Source organism: Abrus precatorius, unplaced genomic scaffold, assembly GCF_003935025.1.
Source record: "Abrus precatorius isolate BTA unplaced genomic scaffold, Abrus_2018 Scaffold4, whole genome shotgun sequence".
NCBI classification, from domain to species: domain Eukaryota; kingdom Viridiplantae; phylum Streptophyta; class Magnoliopsida; order Fabales; family Fabaceae; genus Abrus; species Abrus precatorius.
The window spans coordinates 2,647,433-2,664,751 of record NW_020874384.1 but is presented as its reverse complement, the minus strand read 5'-3'; the positions used below and the strand labels follow the sequence as shown (position 1 = coordinate 2,664,751).

Below are 17,319 nucleotides of genomic sequence, written 5' to 3'. Positions count from 1 at the left end.
TCTAGCGATGACCCCAACAGGTGACATACATGAATCTATGATTAAACCCAAATCTAAATGCCTAAGGAATCTTAAGTTACTTTTGTTTGGTAGGTTGGGTGGATTAAACTTTAGTAGAACTGATGTAAAAACTAATTTAAATAATTAGTTTGGAAAAAATGTTGGTGAATATTGAAGTAGTACCTAGATAAAAAACGATGACAAAAAAATAGAGATGTGCAAAGTGGATATTATGGTAAATATCTTAAACTAGTTTTTATCTTAGCTCAATAATATGATATGATGTATGTAATTGATTTCATATAATAGAATAAGAATTGATTGTTGTTAGTTTGAAAACAAAGTAAACAATTTGAGAGTTGAGATTTCTAAAAAAGAGATTAATATATTTTTAAAGATTAAAAGTATTTAGTAAAAATGAAAATTTAATTCTCCTTTTCTTTCCATTTCAAAATTTAGCTCCTAAATATACCCTTCACGAATAGTCCACCAATATCACATCCGTTTCTTCCGGGCTAGTGTCTTATTGAAGTAACCTCCACTACCAACGTACATAAATGGAAGTCCAGCACGGCTCCTCTTCATCTATTGGTTATCGTTTAACCAATTAAATAGTTGTTTTTGAAAAATAAAATAAAATCTAATTAGTAGCTTTTGGTATTGGCCACAATGCACGAGTCAGACTAGTTTACGATGGAAATGATTTCGTGCGAAACTCTAAAGCACTTTTATTGACGCAATTATTTATTGAATTTTTTTAATATTTATTTAATGATATATATTAAAAATCTAAATAATAAAATTTTATCAAAAAATTATATTGCGCTATAAAATTTAATGTATTTATTATTTTTTATTATATATTTAAACACATTGAAATAATATTTACTGATATTATTTTAATTAATGAGAGAAAAATTAATTAAAAAATGGCAAAACAATAAAAAAAACTATATACTTACAACATATCAATTAAACTCTTATTCCTTAAGGTGTTATTATAAATATGAATAACTTTTTTGTATTTTGTTTCACAAATGATTTAACTTGTTTTTATTTTTTACTATTGATTTGCTTGAGTTTTAAATTTATGATTTTATTAGACATCAGTCTTTAAAATTAATTTAATCGAATAATTTTTTTAAAAATTATTGTATCAAGTATTGGGGCGGGGTAAATGATTTCAAAATTAAATTATCTATCAACCTAAACAGCAATTAAATTTTATTAACACCTGTTGAGTCTGTATCTTCAATGAATTTGTTTCTTTTAGACTAAAAATGATTTAAAAATGAAATTTTACAATCATTAAAATCAAAATTTGAAAATATAATAAAATTCATACTCACAAAAAACACACCAATCTGAGTCTATATTTTCCTTGAGTCATGTTTTCTATCTGCTGATGAAAACTGATTCAGCTAACGTAATTCAAAGTTACCTTGTCAACTTTATTTTCATGAAAGGCTACCTTCTAGCTTTACTACTTTATTTTGAAGTGACGTTAAAAGATTATTTGGATCTTACTGAACTTTGGAGATATTGTAATTTTTCTTTCACGAGGGACAGGTTGCTCAAAATTTATTTCATATTTCTTTTAAAAATCTAAATTATGAATGGCCAGTAAAAGCTCCATCCGACATCTGTAAAATTTAGCGTATTCGGAAGGGCTTCCTCTTTAACAAATTAAAAAAAGAAAAAAAGAAATCAGTGTCTGTAATTCCAACTTTGCAAGAAATCCATCTTCCTACAGCGAGGACAGAGCTTGTGCACCTTCGAGACGCATCACGTTTCACGTCCTTTTCAATTCAACATTTCTCATAGACGGAGGACCTTAAAACTACATAGTGCATGCTCTCTCTCTCTCTGTTTCCCGTGGATAAGATCTTGAGAATATCAGAGACAGAGAGACCCCACTTCTTCCATTAAAATAACAATATCCACAACTTCTCAATACCAATACTGAGAATAACCCATGATTTATTCTTATGGATTATTCTCTATAGAATCTGCTTTTTTACGTTACTTTGCTATAATTTTTCATTGATCCTGTGACGATGAAACAAAAGAGTGGGATGTGGAATCCTGGTTTGGTTTGGTCTCTCAACTCGGATAGATAGATTCCTCTCTGCGTGGCAGCGATTCTGGGTGTGAGCCAAAAAGCTTTCTTTTGTTTGCTCTATTACCACATAACAATCAAATTCGGGGTTTTCTTTTTCTTGGGCGGGCGGAGGGGGGCTAAGTAAAAGACATAAGATATTTGTGGTGAGTGCGGTGGTGGGTGGGCGTTAAATAATGCGTCTCCGTTTTTGGTGTTGTATTTGCATCAATGCGTCGTTCATGCTAGTGATGCTTTTGTCCGTTTCCTGTGACGTTGGTTGTGTGTCGTGTTTTGCCACCTATTTTGTCAAAATCTATCAACAGGAGATTGATTTGCGTTTCGATTATTGTGTGGTGATTAGTTCTGTTGCTTGATCCATTTCTGCTTGTTTGTTTCAATGCGTGCGTATGATTAAACACTTAAATTTCTTTTTTTTCTTTGGCAAATTGGTGGATTGTCTTCGGTATAGTGTAATTGACTGTTCAATAGAAAATGGATATGAATTAGATTATAGAGAGAGACACTGCTTTCTGCAGATTTAGCCACCGAAATTTGATATATTCGAGGAGTTTCTAGATTAGTATCCTACAATTACAAGCCCTCCTATCCTCTTTCTGCCTGTTATTTCTTCAGGTTCGGTAACTGTTTCTTTTAGTATTCACTTTATACTTCTTCTTTTTTTCCTATCCATCTATTATCTTCCTGAATCCACTTACTTATAGGGTTATCTTATCTGATTGAATGCGGGTTGGTGTCGTCTTCTCTGTCTTCCTCTACTGGGTTCTGTATCTTGTTTGAATAGAACTAGGTTTGTTTCATTGTTGCAGTGAGCTTTATTTAATTGCTAATTTTTAATTTTTTATTCTTTTATTATTTCTTTTACTTTTTTTCATTCGCGGATCTAGATGAGCTCTTAGTTGGCTTGGAATTATTTCTTTATGTTAGATTGAATCCCATTCCCCTTGTGATGGTATAAATGGTTGCCCTTGTCCTCTAAATGTCTAAATTTTCTTCTGTTAATTGAACTGAATTTGCTTCGTTGCCGCAGGCTTCTGTGCTTCCTGTTTAACGTTTTTTCAGTGGATTAGTGTTGGGACAAGTTATTTGGTCCAATTGAAATGAAAGAATTTGAGTGAAAAGGAGAATTAAAAACTCTGGCAATGGAGAATTCTCATAAGGCTAATGGAAATGGATCAACTGATAATGGATACTCTGTTGCAAGGCACTCTTATCATCCCTCCTTAAAGGGATCATTACCTTGGCTGGACATAAGGGTATTTTATGTAAGAGTGTGCAAGTGTGAGTTTGATGATTCCACTCCTGAGTTTCTTACACTGAACCATGTTCCTTTAGATCCTGATACTCTTATTGAAGTTAATGGTGTCCGTACTAGTATATATTCTGATGGGGTGTCAACCCTTCTCAAAAGAGACAGGGTAGATAGAAAATCAGAAGAAGTAACATTTGTAAGCACTGATAGCATAAGGATAAGTGGTAGTGCAAAGTTTGAGGTGTTTGATAAAGATGTTCTGATGCTCTCTGGGGTCTTAGAATTATGTAATAGCAATGGGGTTGTTCGGGAATCAAGTTATAATGGACAAAAGTGGTGCATGAACTGCGAGTCAGACTTAATTCCAGGCACCAGCTTCTTCAAAGGGAAGCAATTGCTGTTACCAGACTCAACTCACCCAACAATTGAGGTCTACATTGCAGGCTCCTTCTCAGGTACTCCAATTATCTTAACAAAGACCTTGCAGCTTAGTTCTCAGAAAAAGCATACAAGGAAGGGGGTATTGGATGCAATTCCAGAGCATGAAGCAAGTGAAAATGGGAAACACCGTTCTTCAGCACTTGTTTTGCAGGTAATTAGTGCATGTTCAGTTGTATTGTGTTTTTGGTGTACTTCTGCTATTGTCTTCATTTGTTGAGTTCATCAGCGAACTTTATGCATGTTTCTGCGTTGTCTTTGTTTTTACTGCATCAATGCTCTTGCATTTTGTCATTTGAAACATGAAATGGTTTAACAGATGGAAAATGCTAACCAATGTTCTTAAAGAATCAAAAGTGAAAATTTTGTCAAAGAGTTTAATTTCTTAACCAGTGCCTTTAGGGATGGATGTCAAAACTTCTAAGACTAGGAAATGAAATATAACTATGATACAACTGAAAATAACCTTTGGTCTGTGTCTAAGGTTTTATTTTACTTCGGTCTATAAATTTCTTCTTCACTTCTGTGTTGTGTTTGACTATAGCTGTCAAGAAAAGGATATCATTCATGTCCGGTCCTTCATTTAAGAAGTTTGGTCCCCCACTTGAGCACATGCACTTAGCTAATTATCATCACGTACCCATTGAGTGCTGAAATTACTTCTTTTGACAAGATGTGGGAAATTGATAACCAAGTCAATTGAGATTTGTAGAAGCTCCCCTTTTTTCCCTACAAAGTATAAACTATCCTTAATATTTCTATGCCAAATCTGCAGGCCTCGGATTACCTCTGTGACAAACATGAAGATGAGGATTACAACAGCCTATATTCAGGAACAGCATATGCTGAGGGCGAAGATGGAGAGCTTTCATGGTTTAATGCTGGTGTTAGGGTGGGTGTTGGTATTGGACTTAGTGTTTGTCTTGGAATTGGCATTGGAGTTGGCTTGCTTGTTAAAACCTACCAAGGCACCACTCGCCACTTTAGAAGACGGCTGTTCTAGTTGGAGCTTCTACTGAAACTTCCAAGTTCTCCCCTTTTTGTCCATCTCTCTCTTAATATAAAGCCAACTAACCTTGATTTTGTCCATCTCCCTCTCGATCCAAAGACAACAGGTTTAATATCTTTTCCAATAGAGTGCAGTTTATTTTTTGGCTTGCATGCTGTATGTAATATAGTTTATTTTAAGTGCCATTCTATACTAGTTATGATCTCAAGTAAAGCTGGCAGGTTTCAATTATTTGATCCACTTGTTTAGGTGGTATTAACATGATTTGTCTTAAGGGCGAATTAGTTTTGTTTGGATTTTCCAATAATACTCGTTCTATAATGTAAGTAAGGAGAAACTGGTCCCAAAATTACTTGTCCCAGTTTCTGTGGCTTTTCACAACTCACCTCCCTTGCCCTGAGCAGCAAGTCAGGATCCACGACAGCAGCTGGGCCAGAGTTGGCATGACTATCTAGTCTTAAAAAATGGTGAAAAAAGTTAACTTCTACATTTTCCTTTATGACAATTTATGGGAAGAAATTAGCTACTGGAGTCAGTTGTCTTTTGTTTTCATTTATTGGTTAAATGGTGTAAGTAGAAGTGGTGTTGACTATCCTCCTCTCCCTAGTTGGCTGGTTGTGCAAGGTATGCTTCATGGCATTGACCTTCCGTCGTCCTAGTCCAAATTGGTCGGGTTCCTTCCAATTTACATATAGTGAATCTCTGCCCACTGCTTCATGTTGACGCAAAACAGTGACCAATCTTCATGAAAAAGGCATGTTATACGCGTATCAAACATTCAGACTTGTCTCCTAATTGAATACTATTGTTGTCAACTAATTTTTAGTGGAAGCTGAAACACATGAATGAGTTAGCGGTCGAAGACCAGTAGGGTGTTAATCCATAAAGGATCTTAAAGACTGTTTCGGTAGAGCCACAAAGAAATGAATTTGATCTCAATCACCTTTTAAAATTGGATATAGCATCAGTAGTAGTAACCTCCATTGCACTCAACTGAACTCCTTGCCTACCTTGTATCTTTCTATAAATAATATACAATCCATCCATATCAAACTCATTTTTAGTAAATCATTTTTATAATTTAATTGTTCATAATTAAGTCCTTTAAATTCTTTATACGTGATAAGCTGCTTAAAATCATGCTGGTTACACTCTCAAATTAACTATCAAGTTTATAATCAAAGGCCAAAAAATTAGCCCAGACATAAACTCCGATTGTGCCAAACTTGAATGACTTCAAGTAAAACCTTCAACAGAGTTGCTAAACTCTCAATTCTACTGGGGAGTTCACATATCTGAATTCACCCAATGCACAATTTTAGTTGAAGTGCGTTAATTCTGCAATATGTAATAGTTTAATGAAACAATTTTAGGCTTTCATTATAATGTATATTGTCTTGCTTAGCTATAAAATAGGTGCAGGACTATCTGCCAAAAGAAAATGCAAGGACCAAGTAAAAATACAATAATTGATTCAAGTATTTCTTTTTTTTATTATTTCTTTTATTTGCTTTGCAATAAAGTTAAAGAAGGTTGAATATTACTAATGGAAACGCTATTTTAATATTTTTGTATAACAAGATATGCTCTATTTGAATCAATAACTTAAAAGATGAAAACATTCTGGTTAAGCTTAATGACTGCACAAATTAACAATAACTTCTGATTTTGACAACTGGTACGGATGATGGTGATGATGATAAAAAAAAAATGTTCGTTTTGAAATTTTTTTGGATGGGTTGCCCCATCTTTAAATTTTAAAACTGAAGTGTAGGGGGAAAAAATCTCCGTTGGCAAAGGGTCAAATCAAGGCTGGTTATCTTTATTATGACATAAAATTTCATGAGCACCATTTCACCCAAGAAATACATGCAACGGCCAAATATCTCTTAGCAACTAAAATCTTGCATTACAAGGAACCCATTAGCCATGCCCACAGCCACCGGCTTCAGGACAAGGTCTATATGTATTTGGGTTGTGGTTTGTCCTAGAAGACGGTTAGTTTCGACTTTTGATTTTATATGTACAACGTTAAACTTCAACTTTCTGAACACAGTATTAACATATGCACAATATTTGACAATAAGCCAACCAACGAGGCGCAACAGAACAGAACTCATTGATCAAGGAGACAATCTGGTTTCAGAGGTCGAGCTGCACGCCGAAACCAGGTGTTGAATGCCCTCACCAGGTGAGGACAATCTTCAACATTTCGAGTTGAAAAGCTGAGGCACCGCTGCAACAATTCTTGAGCATCCAACATGGGCAATGTTGAAATGATTCGCAAAAATGTTTCTTCCAGCTCCAGGTACAACGATTTGTTGCTGGGTGATATTGGTGAAACATTATCTTTGCATACAACCAAAACGGGCAGCCAATCTTCTACGAGCTTCCTTCTCACCTGAACAGAGCAAAAAATTAGGCATGAATATGCACTATTATAAGGGCTGGTGAATGTGCAGGAGTTCAAATAGAATAGAAAAAGGTATTAAATAATAAAGCATATCAAATTAGAAAATATCATTCAAAAATTCATCGAGAATACAGCGGAAAAAGGTATGCAATCTCGTCATTAAAATCAATCTCAAATGGAAAGGGAACATCAAAATTTATTGCAAGTAAAACCTTTTAAAAAATAACAAATAAAAAGGAAAAAGAAGAAAGCAGTTAATATTTTACTATTTTGCATTATAAGCTATCTGCTCAAGCATAATGTTCATAACAAAAAAATGAAGATTAAAATGCTCAATTTACAATATCCAATCCAAAAGGCCAAGCACTCGACAACTAGTTATTTCTAAAATTCAAACAATCTTTATCCCAATGTAATTGCAATTAGCAAAGTCAGATGACTCAAATCTTAACCATAACCAGCTGCTGAACCCCTTTAGCACCTCAGGCACACCTTTTAGTGCCTTGCTTTCACAACATGGCTTTTACCGATCACGAAAATCTTTATACAGCCAGCATTTTCTACCCAAATGAAAAGAAAGATGGCAGGAGTCGATTCCTGATACCTGGGACAGACCAAAATTGCAAAACATCCCAATCCCCAGATTCTCCTCAACTCAGGAACCCAATTCCCACTTTCTAATCCAACTCGTAAGCTATCACTAAACTCAAGATTCATCATTAAACATCAAATAACTATAACTATAATTGACACCACATATAACAATCTCTATTTCTCATTTACTTTATATCTATTTTATATAGACACGTCTCAAAAATACTCTCCAAAATAAAAGCAGACAACTTCTGTTGTCCCATTTTTGCTGTACACAACATTTTCCAACTAAACACCTACTTAAGCTTCTGTGACAAGTTAATTCAAATAAAATTCTCCAACAAACTCTTCCAAAGGTTCGACAAACACACACACCTAAAACAATGAGAACAAAAAAAGAAATGCACCTAAAAACAAAATGAAAATTGAAGATACAATGTGAAGTGCTATAAGGGGTGGTACCTGTCTAGAAGCCAAAATGGAGCCAGTACTAACAGCATTAGCGAGCTTACAAGTACATCGAAGAATAACAGCAGGAAGACCAGGCACAATGTTCCTCCACGCATCATCACGAAACGCCCTCTGCAAATCGGCAGTGAAAGGAGCTTGCTCACTCCATTCCTTAACAGCTACATCAGCAACCTTCAACTCAATCATCCTCTCCACCAACCACAATAGATGCTTCCCATTAGTCGAAGCCTTGTGCAGATTCAACCTCTGAATAGCCTCTGTTTCATTGTGATCCCCTCTGAACACAGGACTCGAATAATCCTCCAACGATTCCTTCACCGTCTTCAAGCTTCTCTTAAACGCTTTCTCCAACACTCTCTTCGCCGTTTCCCTCGACGATAAATCCCTCAATATCTTCCCTACAAAAGCCTTAACGAACGCCGTGTTCTGGTAATTGTTCATCGCCGACGAAATCAGCCCTTGCAGCATCGCTTCAGACGAGTCTTCTCCTACCGGCGAAACCCTAGCCACGAGTTCTTTCGACTCTTCCTCGCTCAGGAATGGAATCAAACTCACCACTCTCTTCTCTTCCTCCTCCGTCCACGGCACCGCTTCTAGAAAATCCACGCACCAACGGACGCACTCCTCGAAGAGCAATTCCAGCGCCACTGGCAGCAGATCCAGCGCGGTGGAGGCGCTGTCGATGGCGGTGGCGAAGTCGTTCGTGTAGAGAAGCTCCAGAACGGTGAGATGCGACTGGATCGAACCGGAAGCGGGGGAAACGCCGAGGTTGAGGCGGAAGAGGTCGGGGTCGTCGGGGGAGTGCTCCGGTGGAGGCGGATGAGTGGGGACGTGGCCGATCCATCGGTCGGATAATAAGGCCGAGAAGTATTTGGAGCGTAGGAGAATGTCGGAGTGAAGGTAGACGTGGAGGTCGGAGTTGGAAACGGAGTCGACGGAGGTAGAAGTTTCGAGCGGAGAAGCGGCGTCGATGAAGAGACGGAGGACGACATCGGCGGTGGAAGCGTCGTTGAAATGGAAAGCATCGTTGGTGGGGAAGGTGGTGGTGGAGGTGGAGGGACGGTGGTGTAGACTCTGAGAGAGTTCGGTTAGGGTTATGTCGGAGACGGAGGAGATGGTGGAGGAGGAATAATGGCGGGTAGCAGCGGTGCGTTGCCGCTTCTTGGGAACGCCGGCGTTGGGATTCATTGGGATTGAAATGAAAGGAAAAGGAAAAGAGAGATATTTTTTTTTTTTGGAGAAATGGAATGGATCAGAATGACGCGGGGAAGAAGGGGGAGAGAAAAACGGTTTCTTTCGTCAAATATGGATTGGACTACTGTTTTTCTTCCTTCTCTCTTAACATGGACCCTGTTTAATTTTGCTTCTCTTTTGTTTTCTTCTCTTGAAATTTGATTTTGTTTTCAGTGTATGATTTTGGGTTTTGTCTTTTTTGTGAGTTTCATTCTATTATAATATTCTAATGCGTTAAATATTGATTATTTTGCATTTTCAGACAGCTCTGTTAGAATTGAAATGGAAATAATTATAGTTAAATGATAAAATTGTACACACATATACAAACATTTAATAAGTATTAATATCCGTTGGTTCAATTAATTGGAAAAAAATCGGCTTATGTTAATGACATGCTGAGTTTAAGTTTTGTCGGTAAAAATTTGATATTATGAGATTTTTTTATTAAATTAATATATCCCATTTAAATAAAAATAATTAAAATTTAAGATAATTTATTGGCACTAAAAATCTACTTAAAAGATATAAAAATTTATCAATTTTTCTTCCATTATTTTTAATGATATTTTTAGAGTATATTTTCGAAGACATACAATAGAAAATAATATATAGTTATCTTTGTTAAAATTACATAATTTAATATATTCATAATGTTTGATAAAATTATTATTGATTAACTTTTCATTGGAGTTTTAGCCACGTGTTAAACAATATTTTAATCATCTTCTTAGTGTTTTATAAAATAAATATTAAATAAAAAGTACATATATTATTATTTTAAAATATAAGAAATATTTAATACTTTTTACTGAATAATTGAAAAAGTACAGGCATAAAAGCAAAAAAAATCCAACTCAAAATCTCAGTTTCCCAATTCCCAACCATGGTTGTTGCCAAATTGAGGGAGGCACTTCCATTGCCCTCTAATTTTCTGTCTTATCTGTAATCGTTTAGTGTTCTCTAATTTACAACTATATATATATATATATATATATATATATTTCTAATTCCAATTGTTTAGTTTTATGTAACTGTGTTGAAAAAATAAATTTAAAATAACTCATTAAGAGTGTTTTTAAGTTAAACATATCTTATTAATTTGATTAACTCGACTTAGTGAAAAATAAATGAAACACCTCAAATCTTTTAAATATTTTATTTAAAATATTAAACTCGATTAAATTAAATTATAGAATTTATCACTCTACATTTTACAACGATATGAAATACACTTACAAAAAATATATAAATAACTATGTACTTTATTATCTTAATTATTTGTTATAATATTTTTTTCTTAGATTAAAAAATAAAACATTTTTCAAATATAATATATATATATATAAAAGATCTTCTTGTATTAATATAAATTTAAAATTTAATTAGAGTTTTTTATTTAATGTATATTTAATAAATTATAATTTATTGTTTTACTTATGTAAATTAAATAAAAGGTTGACATAAAATTTAAAAATTTGTAAATATATATATATGGATAAAAATCAGATTTAAAAAATATAATTAATTTGTTGATGTGTGGGATGATAATGCACGTAGACACAATAATTATTCTCCCCAGCAATGAAATGCATCTTTTAAAAGTGTAATTTTAAGCATGGCGGATAAGGTTGAAATTAATTCATTAATGAAGATCAATTAATCAAAGATGAAATGGACCTGTCTCTGTCTCTAGAAGCTCAATTATTTAATCCAAACCTTATCCAAAACCCAGAACTGGACGGTGGTGTTATATATATATATATATATATAGAGAGAGAGAGAGAGAGAGAGAAATAAAAACAAGTTGAGCAACCTTATCCGCTTTCTATCTCTCTCTCTAGTTTTGGGTCAAGTTAATCCGTGATTCAACTACTCTTTACTTTTTAACAAAAATAAATCCTATCAAATGTTTTGAAGATATTTATTAAAAATTTAAAAGTAATTTCTATTAAGAATATTGTTAGCTTATGTAACCACCGATCACACCACAACGACATGATAAATGCGAATGGCAATATAGATAAGTTTCCTTGGGCCTGCTATTCATATGAATTTTCCTTCTTCTGTCTTCCCAGTACCCTTTTTTTGGGCCTACCTTGTTCATAGATTTATATATTGGGTCTATTTGTCCCTTGCTTTCTAACATGGATTGCTCTGCCCCAACCCAATGGACTTGACAAACCAATGTTGCTAAAAAAAGAGAATAAAAATAAATAGAATATAAAGAAAAGAAAGAATATATAAGTTTGGTAAGAAAAAATATAAACAGAAAATTTTGATGAAAACTAGATGACCTTTTTAACTTATTGACATAAAAAAACTAAAGAAAAAAAAAGATTTGACATATAAAAATAATAAATTGTGATATACTTTAGTAAAACATTTTATGTGAGTTCCATAGTAATATGTTTTTCTCTCTTCCAAGTTTTATGTTGTTTCACATTATTAAAAAATGTGAATACTCAATTTTATCCGGATCCTTGTCAAAAATAAATTTTAAAATAAAAAATTAAATATAATAATTTCTTTTTTAAGAGGTTAAGAAAATTAATTTAAAATTTAAATTCAAATTTTTAATTTTTAAATGTAAAATCAGATTTAGAAATGGTTAAAGTAGTTAGTAGATTTTTAGAAAAATAGATAAAAAAAAAATTAATTATTGGTCATCGAAAAATAAGAGAGCCTTTATTAAGATTTAGAGTTTTAAAAAATGCCTATAAATAGGAAGCTTAGGTCTTCAGATGAAGAGACTTTTGGAGGTGGACATTTTTTTTATTTTTATGAGACCTCTTTGAGAGAGAATTCTAGAGAGAACCTAGGAAACAAAGAGTAAAAGAAGGACAAGAGATCAGAGAAAACTATCTAGCAGCGCTAAAAATCCTAAAACATGTCTCGAGATCGTTTACAGAGAACAAATCGAAGAGGGAGAGATTTAACTATGAGAGGAAAAAGAAAAACTTTCATCAAATAAGTGTTCTTCATTTTATTCTTTGGTTTGTTTCTCATTGTCTCTTTGTCTAATAAATTTTTTTTCGCTTTTTATCTAATAAAAATCCTCTTTCTTTATTTATTTCTCATCCTTCCTATATTTATTAAAGATTCTCCTTCTTTGTTTATTTTTTTATATACATTCTTCTCTTCTTCTTCATGATTTAACCATTTTTGCAAGTGTAATAAATAAATAAAAGGAGAAAATTTAATAAAATTTCATTCTTTTTATTTTTTTTATAAATTCTAATAATTTTTCTAATCGTAAATTACTTCTCACTCAGTCAAACCCAAAAAAATAAAAAATAAAAAATCTAAATCCATAAAAATTAATTTTTTTTCACTAAATCTAAGTATTACCTTTTTGCAAACTCTAAAAATAAACTATTTTTTTTGTAACTAATTTTTTGTTTTTTTTGGCAAACCCTAAAAAGAATATTTGTTTTCTAACCCAAAATCATTCAATTTTTTGCAAGGTCTAAAACAAACCATTTTTTTTCAACCATAACAATTTTGCAAATTATAAAAATTTAATTTTTCTAAATCTTAAAAATTCTTTCTTTTCATAAATTCTAAAAACCTAGTTTCTTTATATATCCTAACCTTAAAAAAAAACTTAATTCCTAAATCGAATAAGAGTTATTTCTTTATCATTTTTGTTTGCTCTTGTATTTGTTTATTTGTTTTGTATGTCTCTTGTTTGTTTCTTTTTTACGTGCAAAAATCTCATATTAAAAGGTACATCAATTTTTTATTATTAAAAAAATAGAGTCTTTTAAATCCACGCAACGGCCAAGTAATTTTGATAAAGTAGAGGATCCACCTTCAACATTGTTTGGATCGTAAGAGTTTATTGAGTAACCGTATGCTAACTTGAACCCTGTGCAGGAGTGTATTTACTTAAAAATAATAATAAAGAAAAATCAAGTTTTTTAAAAAAATAAAAAAGACAGAAAATCTTTAAAACTTATCCAAAATACAATTTTTGAAAAAGAACAATGTGTAGTTTTGATTCCTATGTTACACATGAAAGACACGTAAGAGCGGGAACTTGACCTGTCAAGTCCAATTTTTTTTTAAATGTTTTTTCAGGTTCAAAATATTTTTAAAATTGTTTTAAACGAAGATTAATTTCTAGCACATTTTTTTATAAAGATTAAAAAATAAAATTTTTATTTTATTTTAAAAAATAGAAAATAGAAAATAGAAAATAAAAAAATAAAGTGTTAAGATAAGTTTTTGTTTTACTATAATATTTCTTTAATACAAAAAATGAATAATATTTTTACAAATAACTCATTCCTTTAATTCAAATAATTTTTATTGTGTTTCTTTATTTTAAAAAAATGAAATTAAAATCTCTTAAAAAATTTGTAAAAATTAGAAATAAATCTAAAAATAATAATAATAACAAATTTAAAAATAGTAAAAAAATATTAATTAGTTTCTTTTAAAGTGAAATAAATATTTTTTAAAGTTAAAGTAAAATTTTGCACAATTAATTAAAAGGTAACCGTTTTAACAGACTTCATAAGGTACTAATACCTTCTTTCCACGTAAACGACTCTTGAGCCCAAATCTAATTTCGAAGATTTTTTTTTAATTAAAAATTTTTTCCAATATTTTTTTAATAAATTTTGATGACGACTCTTGTCATCGCCGTTCCGTCGTAGCTCCAATTGCGACCAAAAAAGTATTGAGATTTGGTCTTTATTTCTTAAATATTTTTTCTTTTTAATTTTCTCGTGTTAGAGAAAGCATTAGTTTTGCTATGGCAAAAATCGATGCCATGTTTATGGAAATTGTTACTATAATAAACAGAAAATATAAAGAGTGGGAACAAGTTGATTACAAACAACACAACGTTTATGCGGTAAAATCTTATCGAAACTAATTTTTACTCCATTTGGTATCATTCTTTCAATGGATATTATTATAATATAGAAATCAAACCTACACCTATTTTCACCTATTTTCTCGAGCCCCTTCCATGTTATGGCTAAGTCTAAGTTGACAGATTCTTTCAGGGTTAAAAAAATGAGGAACACGATCATGCTAGCAACAATTTTAGGGTCTTATTTATTGTTTTCCTAACAGGGTGATATTGACAGATGAATAAAAAGAGCAAACTATCCTAAAAATGAAAGGTGAAAGGACAACTTAGATACCATTCATTCATGTAATCAATACATTGATAAGAGGCTTTTCTTTAGAAATAAGTACATTTAATATTTTTATTTTTTGTATATCCCTACATTATTTGGATGTAAAACTACTCGTTTCATAGATGAAATAAGTTATGTATCTACGTTCTGAACTTGTATCCTCTCACAAATACATTTTGCTTACCACAGCGTCAATCTCAATAACTTAAAATAGTTGTATTTCACTATTTCTAACACAACCGACAACTCACTAACAAATGAGTTCTACATTAGGCAAGCCTAACTATTTAATAACTTCTCTATACTACTTTCAAATGCTTCTGAATCTTCTTGCAACATCTTCCTATTTATTTTCTTTTTAAGCAAATATAATATTTTAAACATTTTTAAGATATTAAACTTACTTTATAAAATATTAGAAATACTAATAAAATTTTATCGAAAGATATAACATTAATTTTTTTATTACAGCATGCACTGTAATAATTAAATTTATTCGTTCACGTGGTCTTCACTCACCTTATGACATGTATGTTATATATATATAATGTAAAATTTTAACATATGATATAATGTGAAGCTTGGACCACCTAATAATTTTTCTCGTTTGGATTGCAACTGTTCTTGTTTCTTCTCATCTAAGAACCATTAAAACTGTTTTTTGTTTTGTTTTTTGTCCTCTCCCCAAACTAATACTTAATTGTTAAGAAAATTGATTATGTACACAAGAAAAATGAGAAACCCACTCTACTTGTTGACCCGTTATTTTTGCTTTGTTCCTCTTCAAATTACTATTATAGTTTCAATAGTCAAAATGATAATCATTTTCAGCACATTATGGGCAATTTGGCAGATGGTAAGCGACATGCGCCATTATCGGAAAACAATTAATGCTAACACGGAGAAACATGCACAGAAGCAATGAAGCTGGAAACCATAACATTTGGCATCAAAACAGTCATATGTAATAACGTAATAACAACCGTAAAACACTAAAACGCATATCGAGTTATTGTCTCTAAGTTCATGTGTTGTAAATTCTCTGTTTCGTGAATTTCTTTTGCCTGTTTTACAGAGAATAAAAAATTGCCCAAGAAAAAGAAAACCATATATATACAATTGCAAATATAAAAGCAACACATGATTCCATATGTATCTCTGATCTTGTTCTCATTTCGGTCCCCGTTCCAATTACACACTCAAGAGCCAAGTTTGAAAAATATTCGAAGTCAAAAGTTAAATCATGTTCCTATAAGGTGTCTAAAAAGCTTCAAAGTTGATTAACGATAATATAATTGCAATTGTTCCCAGTTTAATGTTCATGAAAATTGAAAAAGGCCAACGTTTACATAACGTTTGTTGGAACTAACTACATTTTTAAGAGTAAAATATAAGTAAGAATCACGGGTAACTAATGCATGAGGAACATAATTAATAACAACCACGGTTATGAAAGGACATTAAAATTAGAGTAATGATAAGGGTCTTTAATAATGCATAAAGTCATAGTGTATGTTTGATTGCCCAAGTGCGAAATTGATTTTGAATAACTTAGTTTTCTAGAATTAATTTTAATTAAATGTAAGTTTGAAGTTAAGTGATTTATGTGTAGAAAATTTTCTTTTAAAAGTAAATTTGTAATAAAAGTTAATATAGAATTTTTAATTTAACTTAAAACACATATCACATTTATTTAATTTTTTTAGTTTAAAAATAAAACTAATTTTAATATAAAATTATCGAACATGTTTTCATTTATATATTCAAACATAATTTTAGATGCTTTGAACGCTCATCCAAATATGCTTATAAATTCAAAGTGGATTGTGTATCACCATTATAAACGAAAAAAGAACGGAAAACCCAATGAGGAGTTGATTTTTTTAAGTACTGCATTATAATTTAATAATTTTAATTCTCTTATATATTTTTCTCTTAGAGAACCTTGAATTGGAGATGCTAATTAATACCATAAAAATATGAACTTGTTATAATACTGTTTATTATTTATAAAATAAATACTAAATAAAAATATATTTTACTAATTTTAAAATATAAAAATATGTTTATTATAATAATTAAGAGATATATTGACATAAAAGTTAAAAAAGTTTAAAATTCTCCTAAAAATATAGATCACCGTGTGAGCACTACAAATTTGGCAACCAAAGTAACGAAGCCGTACTTATATAAGCCACTGGTTCCCGTGGGTAAAAAAAGGGGTTCATCCAGTACTATTCTTGACTATTTTAATTTTTTAAAAATAACTATAAAATATCAAGATACAAGATAATTTGTTAAATTTATTTGAATATTTTTTAGAATTGCAGCAGTAGAGAAAAAAAAGAGCTTACATTATATAAAATATGTAAAATAGGTAATGTATTAAAGTTATATAGACTCACTCAAAAATAAATAGTTAAGCAACTTTAGTAAGTAATGTACAGAGATGCTCTCATATTCCTTTTACACCTGTTTCTCTAATTATTTTTTAGTTTAAATACTATTTTGATAAACAAAACTCATTTTCTTACTTGATTTTTATAAACAATTTTTTAAACCAAAAAATATTTTTAAAATAATATCTAATGTTAATATTTGTACAACGAAATTGCTTGGTATTTAAATATTTTT

At 31.3% G+C, this 17,319-nt stretch overlaps 2 protein-coding genes across 8 annotated transcripts; one reads left to right on the top strand and one right to left on the bottom strand.

Moving 5' to 3' along the window:
• Positions 1-1,704: 1,704 nt before the first annotated feature.
• On the top strand, positions 1,705-5,631 carry LOC113864640 (uncharacterized protein At1g01500-like). Of its 7 annotated transcripts, XM_027498597.1 has the most exons (4): positions 1,710-2,148; positions 3,150-3,739; positions 3,911-3,963; positions 4,585-5,047. In XM_027498597.1, the coding sequence occupies exons 2-4, from the start codon at positions 3,262-3,264 to the stop codon at positions 4,810-4,812; spliced, it is 759 nt and encodes a 252-aa protein (XP_027354398.1). In that variant the 5' UTR covers positions 1,710-2,148; positions 3,150-3,261; the 3' UTR covers positions 4,813-5,047. The 7 variants fall into 7 exon arrangements, with proteins under 7 accessions (XP_027354394.1, XP_027354398.1, XP_027354393.1 ...); XM_027498593.1 differs by having other exon boundaries at positions 1,705-2,148; positions 3,150-3,963; positions 4,585-5,631; XM_027498592.1 differs by having other exon boundaries at positions 1,710-2,265; positions 3,150-3,963; positions 4,585-5,631.
• Positions 5,632-6,318: 687 nt separating this feature from the next.
• On the bottom strand, positions 6,319-9,738 carry LOC113864614 (BTB/POZ domain-containing protein At1g63850-like). The gene is made up of 2 exons (XM_027498537.1): positions 8,288-9,738; positions 6,319-7,219 (listed from the first exon to the last, which is right to left on the bottom strand). The coding sequence occupies exons 1-2, from the start codon at positions 9,482-9,484 to the stop codon at positions 6,935-6,937; spliced, it is 1,482 nt and encodes a 493-aa protein (XP_027354338.1). The 5' UTR covers positions 9,485-9,738; the 3' UTR covers positions 6,319-6,934.
• Between the last annotated feature and the right edge of the window lie 7,581 nt (positions 9,739-17,319).

Coding starts and splice junctions, on each gene's coding strand:
- LOC113864614 (XM_027498537.1), bottom strand. CDS start 9,484: ATGAATCCCAACGCCGGCGTTCCCAAGAAGCGGCAACGCACCGCTGCT. Junction 7,220..8,287: donor CCATTTTGGCTTCTAGACAG/GTACCACCCCTT, acceptor TGCTCTGTTCAG/GTGAGAAGGAAGCTCGTAGA.
- LOC113864640 (XM_027498595.1), top strand. CDS start 3,262: ATGGAGAATTCTCATAAGGCTAATGGAAATGGATCAACTGATAATGGA. Junction 3,973..4,584: donor TTGTTTTGCAGGTAATTAGT/GCATGTTCAGTT, acceptor CCAAATCTGCAG/GCCTCGGATTACCTCTGTGA.